General features: G+C 48.4%; 1 protein-coding gene across 1 annotated transcript in view; it reads left to right on the forward strand.

The window, feature by feature from the left end:
• The window catches only part of CHD7 (chromodomain helicase DNA binding protein 7), a 165631-nt gene that overhangs the window by 15358 nt on the left and 142616 nt on the right, over positions 1–7657 (forward strand). The window contains 2 exon segments of the mRNA XM_027774295.1: positions 342–976; positions 979–2193. Of these exon segments, the coding sequence (XP_027630096.1) occupies positions 512–976; positions 979–2193 (1680 nt within the window). The 5' untranslated portion in view covers positions 342–511.

The raw sequence follows: 7657 nt of genomic DNA on the forward strand, positions 1-7657 counted from the left end.
GCTGGCCTGCTGTGGCAGCTGCTGCTGCTTCATGTTGTTTTCTTTTGTTCTGTTCCATCCAAGAATGGAACGCTAGGAAGTGTAGTGAATGGATTAATTTAAGGTTAAGGTTAGTGTTTTGCTTGCTTTCTAAGTAACCGATCATAATAATGCTTCTGGTAGAAGCTAATGAGTTTCTCTTAAAGTGAACTAGATTTATAAAATACAGCTCAGCGAGGGGGCTAGATTAGTATTGTGGATGGGAACCCAATTCAAATGTGTAAAAGACCGGCGGTTTTTCTCATTGGTTCCTAATGCTTTGTTTTCTTCCTTCCTCCTCCCCACCTCCCACTCCCTTCCAGGACCTATATCCAGACTTGGCCTGACACTGCAGGGTCCGAGAGCATTAAAGAAATATGGAATGACAGGAAGAAGATTAGTCAAGGATTATAGGCTTTGAGGACAAACACCTCAGTGAAGTGAAGCACTGACGCGCTCCGAGCCGTAGTTTGGAGGAGCTGTGTGCTGGAAGATGGCGGATCCAGGAATGATGAGTCTTTTTGGTGAGGATGGGAATATTTTCAGTGAAGGCCTCGAAGGCCTCGGAGAATGTGGTTACCCTGAAAACCCAGTAAATCCCATGGGTCAGCAGATGCCGATAGACCAAGGCTTTGCCTCTCTGCAGCCATCCCTTCACCACCCCCCCACGAATCAGAATCAAACCAAGCTGACCCATTTCGATCACTATAACCAGTACGAGCAGCAGAAGATGCATCTGATGGATCAGCCTGGCAGGATGATGAGCAACGCCCCCGGGAACGGACTCGCGTCTCCGCACTCGCAGTACCACACCCCTCCCGTCCCTCAGGTGCCCCACGGCGGCGGCGGCGGCGGCGGTCAGATGGGCGTCTACCCTGGCATGCAGAGCGAAAGGCACGGGCAGTCCTTCGTGGACAGCGGCTCCATGTGGGGCCCCCGGGCTGTCCAGGTCCCAGACCAGATCCGAGCCCCCAGATCCGAGCCCCCTACCAGCAGCAGCCGCCGCAGCCCCAGCCCCCGCAGCCGGCTCCGTCGGGGCCCCCTGCGCAGGGCCACCCGCAGCACATGCGGCAGATGGGCAGCTACCTGGCACGTGGGGATTTCTCCATGCAGCAGCACGGGCAGCCGCAGCAGAGGATGAGCCAGTTTTCCCAAGGTCAAGAGGGCCTCAATCAGGGAAACCCTTTCATCGCCACCTCAGGACCCGGCCACCTGTCCCACGTGCCCCCGCAGAGCCCCAGCATGGCACCTTCCTTGCGCCACTCGGTGCAGCAGTTCCATCACCACCCCCCGACTGCTCTCCACGGAGAATCCGTCGCCCACAGCCCCAGGTTCTCCCCGAATCCTCCCCCACAAGGGGCTGTTAGGCCACAAACCCTTAACTTCAGTTCTCGGAGCCAGACAGTCCCCTCTCCTACTATAAACAACTCAGGGCAGTACTCTCGATATCCTTACAGTAACCTGAATCAGGGATTAGTTAACAATACAGGGATGAATCAGAATTTAGGCCTTACAAATAATACTCCAATGAATCAGTCCGTACCAAGATACCCCAATGCTGTAGGATTCCCGTCGAACAGTGGTCAAGGACTAATGCACCAGCAGCCCATCCACCCCAGCGGCTCACTTAACCAAATGAACACACAAACTATGCATCCTTCACAGCCTCAGGGAACTTACGCCTCTCCACCTCCCATGTCACCCATGAAAGCAATGAGTAACCCAGCAGGCACTCCTCCTCCGCAAGTCAGGCCCGGAAGTGCTGGGATACCAATGGAAGTTGGCAGTTATCCAAATATGCCCCACCCTCAGCCGGCTCACCAGCCCCCTGGCGCCATGGGAATCGGACAGAGGAATATGGGCCCCCGAAACATGCAGCAGTCTCGTCCGTTCATGGGCATGTCCTCGGCACCGAGGGAGTTGACCGGGCACATGAGACCAAATGGTTGTCCTGGCGTTGGCCTCGCAGATCCACAAGCCATCCAGGAGCGACTGATTCCTGGCCAGCAGCACCCTGGCCAGCAGCCGCCGTTTCAGCCGTTGCCAACCTGCCCTCCGCTGCAGCCCCACCCGGGCTTGCACCACCAGTCTTCACCCCCACACCCTCATCACCAGCCTTGGGCACAGCTCCACCCATCACCCCAGAACACCCCGCAGAAAGTGCCTGTGCATCAGGTAAGGGCGTGCAGAGCCTGCCGGCGCCGCGTGGGCCATGCGGTGCGGTGAGCGTGTCCGAGAGGACGTCCCCTTAAACTTCCCGAAGAGCTTTTTCAGTACGAGGGCCTTCCATTTTCTCTTGGACCCTACTCCACAATCTCGTTTCTTCTTCTTTTTTTCCCCCCTCTTCCCTTTATTTCACTTACTCACTGGTGCACTTATTTGTTGAAGAACTGTGTAATCTCCCTGTCCCAGGGGGGTGCTAGGTGCCAAGGCTGCAGAGGTAGCCAAGACCAGAGCTGCTTTCTTCTTTCTGTGTTCCTTCACTCCCTTCTCCCCCGACTCCGGTATTAAAAATTACACTTGAGCATGCTTTCCAGCAAAGTTTTATGTGTTTGTGGTAGTCCCCTATTTGTCCTTTTATATTATGATATTTTTCCCCCTTGGGAAGCTGTAAACTGTACTTACAGAACATTTTACCAACTGTCGAATGTTAGCGATGAATTGGAGTTGTATTCTAGAAAATCACAGGAAGCAGAAATCTACGGAAGACGTTTGGTCTCTTAAGAGATTTAAATACGTAGCACTGAAGAAGGAGTCTTCCTTTTTATAAGCTGAGATCTTTCAGCACTTAAAGCAACAGATTTATTGGGTCGCCAGAAAAGTCATGATGCATTTTTGCATCGAAAAACATAGAAAAATCGTGTCATGACACAATTTTCCGACAACCCAGGAAGTTATAAGCTCTAGTATTGATGAAGACACCGTTCAGTTAATGTATTTAGTGTTTCTGCTCCAGGTCCATGAAAAATAAGCTATTGTCCATGTGAACGGATTATTCTGAGTGCTAGTTAAATTTAAATATATATTAGGTCATCAGGAAAGTCATGATGTATTTTTCTATGTTTTTCTATGCAAATACATGTCATGACTTGCCAGCGACCCAAGGTTTTGGCCATCCAGGGGAATTGCAGCAGGTGGTTTTAAGGCAGAGTGCTTTTTCCTGATGAACACAGTTGACTTGGGAAACCGGGAACAAAATGGGAATGTATAAGGGAGTAAAAGACCATGCTTGGAACAAGTGTCCAGAGACAGGAAGTACCAGCAGGTGAGGACGCATGGAGTGTGGCCAGGACTTATCCAGGGACGTGAACCCAGGAAGTCATTTCAGGTTGGGGATGGTTTGTGAAGACGGCCGGGAGGTCCAGCTTCCTTCAGAGACTAGACTTGGGAGCAGGAGCTTCCAGGTGGAAGGACCAGACCATTGGGGTCCTGTGTTCCATTTTTACTGAGTTCGGACTTCCATGGGGAGACAGTGATAGTGATTAGACAGTCCACAGGTGATGCAGAAGCAAAAGTGAAGTGTGAACCTGTCGTGCAGGCCTGGGAGGACAGTTTGAACCAGGAATCAGGTGGTGGGAGCAGAGTAGGTAGTAGGTGCAGAAGGGATCAAAACAGTTACAAAGGTCAAAGCCACTCCTGGCATCTCTGTGGCTGGAGGAATTTGTCCAGAAACTCCGAAGCTTCAGCCTCAGCTGGGGTGGAGGAGTACAGGTCAGGAAGACCCCCTGGGCCCTCTGGCCATGTAAGGGTAGCAGGGCAGCTGTCCTGAGCAGTCTGGGACAGCGGTGACTCTCAGAGCCCCAGTGTCAGTAGGCGGCCCTGGAGTCTGTGGTCCAGAAGTCACCTCGCACAGGACAGTGAGAAAGGGGAGGGAGACAGGCCATCTGCACAGGTGCCTGAGAGCCGCGGCCTGGGCCTCCAGTGCCTAGAGAAGAACAAACCAGCTGGATTTCCTCCATATCCACCTCAGCAGAATGCCCTTCCTCGGGAGGCACCGGAGTGCTGCTCCTGCTGCTGACCGGCCGGCTTCTGAGGCAGAGGTGAATTCCGACTTAGCTTCCAGGAATGATCCTTTTCTTATTCTCTGGACAATTTTTTTATTAAATGAAGGATGTTTTTAGAGCAGAGGCTTCCTAGTCTTGTTGTTCCAGCACCTTCTCTTTAAGGGAATGGTGAGTACCACCTAATGGAGATCTCTGTGTTCCCGTGGGATCCCTGGAGGAGAGCTGCTGACCTCTCCCAGCGTGCTGAGTTCTAAGGGTGCGCAGCCTGCAGGGCATCTCTGCGGGCGCGGATCATGCTGTTGGAGTCCTGCGCTGTGCCCCGTGCTAATGCCGGAGGCTGCTCATGCACCCCTGTTTTCGGGCACATTATTTTAGACAAACTTGGAACGTCTAAAGCATGCAGACTGCACGTTTGAGGCCTCTTCACTGTGAGACAGACACGTTTAACGTTTTCCTCACGGTACTTTCTTATTTCTGCTGAAGTTTGTATCCTCTTCAGATTTTGAAACACTCAGTGCCCGTGAGGTATAGCCTTGGGAAGAGCATAGACTTTAAAGTCAGAAAGATAGCTACCTCTCAGGGGTCCCACCTGGTCACTGGATGACCTTGGGCGAGTGGGTGACCCTCTGTGAACCCCAGATTCTTCATGCATAAAGCAGGAAAAGATAATATCCACCCCAAAGGATTGAGATGTGGTGGCAGTAATTTTACCAAGAGCCTGGTACAATGTCCAATTCATGGTATAAGTATTCACTTCTATTTTTTAGTTTCAGATCTTCTGACATGTAAACTTTATAATAAAGTTATGTCATATCCTGTAAACATGGGATATAAAATTAATTTTTTATTTTTAAGAATTATTTAATTTTATTTATTATTATTATTATCAGGTTGGCTATAGGGCATATGCACTCACCAGAGAGAGAAAGTGAGAAAGCAAGTCACCAGGCCCGGGACTTGGACTGCAGTCAGCCATGTGGGAAACTAGCACCCTAATCACCATGCCACCTGCTGACCCTGATCCCAAGTTAATTTTAAGAAGCAGGTTAAATAGTATGAAATATAGCCGTGGTCATGAAATGCTACATTTGAGTTACACAGATATTACCCCGTTTTTAGCTCATGTTGCCAGGTGTGAGGAGGATAGTCACGTGGGTAATTCAAAATGCTGTCCTACAATCCTAAGAGAATCTCTTCCTCTGAGTGACTCACAGCCTCATGCAAGTGTGTGTGCATGCGAGCGCAGAAAACAAAGGGGGACGTGGAGGAGAAGGGATTGTGGCTGGCCATCTTCCCCGAGGGAGGTGCTCTCTCTGGTGAATGCATGCACTCTATAGAAAAAAATAAACTCACTTAATCAAGCAAAAAGCCTTATTAGGTATTAAGGAAGCGATTAGATTGGGTTGAAATGTCCTTGTAATTTATAACTGAATTATCATGCTAGATAGGCTCATGGACTCTTCTTGAGTTTTTTCACTTTTTAAAAATTGAAGTTATGGGGGCCAGCAGGTGGCGTGGTGCTGGACTCCCACAGGGTCAACTGTGTTTCAGGTCCTGGACATGGCAGCTTGCTTTCTCGCGTTTTCTCTCTCTCTCTCTCTCACTCTGTCTCTCTCTGGTCAAAATAAAATAAATAAATAAAGTTAAATAAAATAATTAAAAAAAATTAAAAAATTAGAAGTTATACTTTTTAAGTGTTTCATGGGTTCTTCTGAATGGATATTTCTAAATTATATTACATTTATAACCTCACCTTTATGAGTCAACAAAGGGAAATGTTAGAACAAAAGCTCAAAGCTGACTGAAATGAAATATGTAAAATCGTATATGGTGTATGGACATTCATTTTTAAAATATGTAATTTTTTAAAAAGTCCATTTGTTTCATGAGCAAGAAAGAGACAAAGAGAAAGAGAAAGGTACCCCAGCCTTTTCATGCCATGATCTTCATGTCACAGGCCACCCCTAGCCTCAGCCAGCCAGGATCATGGGTGCACGTGTGCATGCCGGCTGCCTATAAGGAGACCCTCCCACATGGGCTCAGCTTCGTGGAGAGTTGTTTATCACTGTGCCTGCATGGCTGGCGGGGGCCTGTTCTTTCATGGTAGCTTTAGACTTTTGATTATTTGATAAGATTTACAGGGAAATCTTAGCTTGTATTTCTTTATTTTTGGAAAGGTGTTTTTTTTTTTTTTTTTTTGGGCTATAGCGTGCGTGCGCTTGCCAGATAGACAAAAAAAGACAGAGAGACAGAAAGTGAGAAATCACCCCCCCCGGGGGGAGATGGCCACACCACAATCCTTTCTCCTCTCGGAATCTTGGGCGCACACACACACGCGCCCGTCTTAAGTTTAAGCCACCAGGTCTGGGACCAGAACCGTGGTTGACTACATGGGAGTCCAATGACATAGCCATTACACCAACTACTGGTCCCTCCTTTTTTTTTTCCTTTATAAAGAGAGATTTTTGCTATAGGGCATGTGCACTTGCCAGAGAGAAAGTGAGAACTCACCCCCTGGGGGAATGACCACTCTGTAGTCCCTTCTTTTCCATTCTCCTTTCAGGATTTTGGGCACACATGCACATGTGCCTCGTGTGAGTTTTAAGCCACTGGGTCTGGGATTTGAACCGTGGTGGACTACATGAGAATCCAGTAGTGTAACCATTATGCCATCTGCTGGTCCCAGATTATATTTCTTTTCAATAGCTGATTAGAACAGTGTTCTCAAACCTTTGAATCTCAGACCCCTCTCTATACACTCTGCCAAACTACTGGGACTCCAAGGAGCTTATGTTGATGTGTTTTTTTTTTTTAAAGAATTATCTAATTTTATTTTTTATTATTATTATTTTAAATTTTCACCTTAGGGAACTTGCACTCACTAGAGAGAGGCAGAGAGAGAGAGAGTGAGAAAGCGAGAAAGCAAGCTGCCAGGTTCAGAACTTGAACAGCAGTCGACCATGTGGGAGTCCATTGCCTTAACCACCATGCCACCTGCAGGCCCCCTATGTATTAGCTTTTACTCCCTCCAGAATTTAAGATAAGAGTAAAAGCTTATTGATTTACTAATTTAAAAATAAACTGTTATGTGTCAACATAACACTTTTTCAATGAAAAATATTTCTCAAAGGAAAAACTTGGCGGCGTGGTATTACGTTTCTTACATGTTAGATTCTCACGTCTGGTCCTGAATGCAGTCTGTACGCATGTCACGGGCTTCTGAGAAAGGACGGAGTGAGGGCGACGAGGCAGATCGTCACGGAACCCTCATCTCAGTCGCACGCCGAGGCAGCTGTGACCTCACAGACCCTCCAGGACCCACGGCCCGTACGTTTACAACCGCCGGTACAGAGGAAGAAGGGTAGGCTTCGGAGTCCGGCTTGGGTCGGACGCAGCACTGGATGATGCCTGACCCCCTGACCTGGCAGTTACTTAGCCTTGAGGCTTCACTTTTGTGATCTTTGAGTGAGGTTTCAGGCACCTTCCTGGTTAGAGGTCTGGTGAGATTAGCAATAGCATCTTTGAAACGCTTCACCTGGCGGGGTTCGAAAATGATCCACCACTATCCAGCAAGTGTTCAAACTTGCCTGTTGCAAAGTTTTTTTTTTTTTTTTTTTTTGTGGGTTTTCCCTATG

Source organism: Tupaia chinensis, unplaced genomic scaffold (genome assembly GCF_000334495.1).
Source record: "Tupaia chinensis unplaced genomic scaffold, TupChi_1.0 Scaffold000421_1, whole genome shotgun sequence".
NCBI lineage: Eukaryota > Metazoa > Chordata > Mammalia > Scandentia > Tupaiidae > Tupaia > Tupaia belangeri.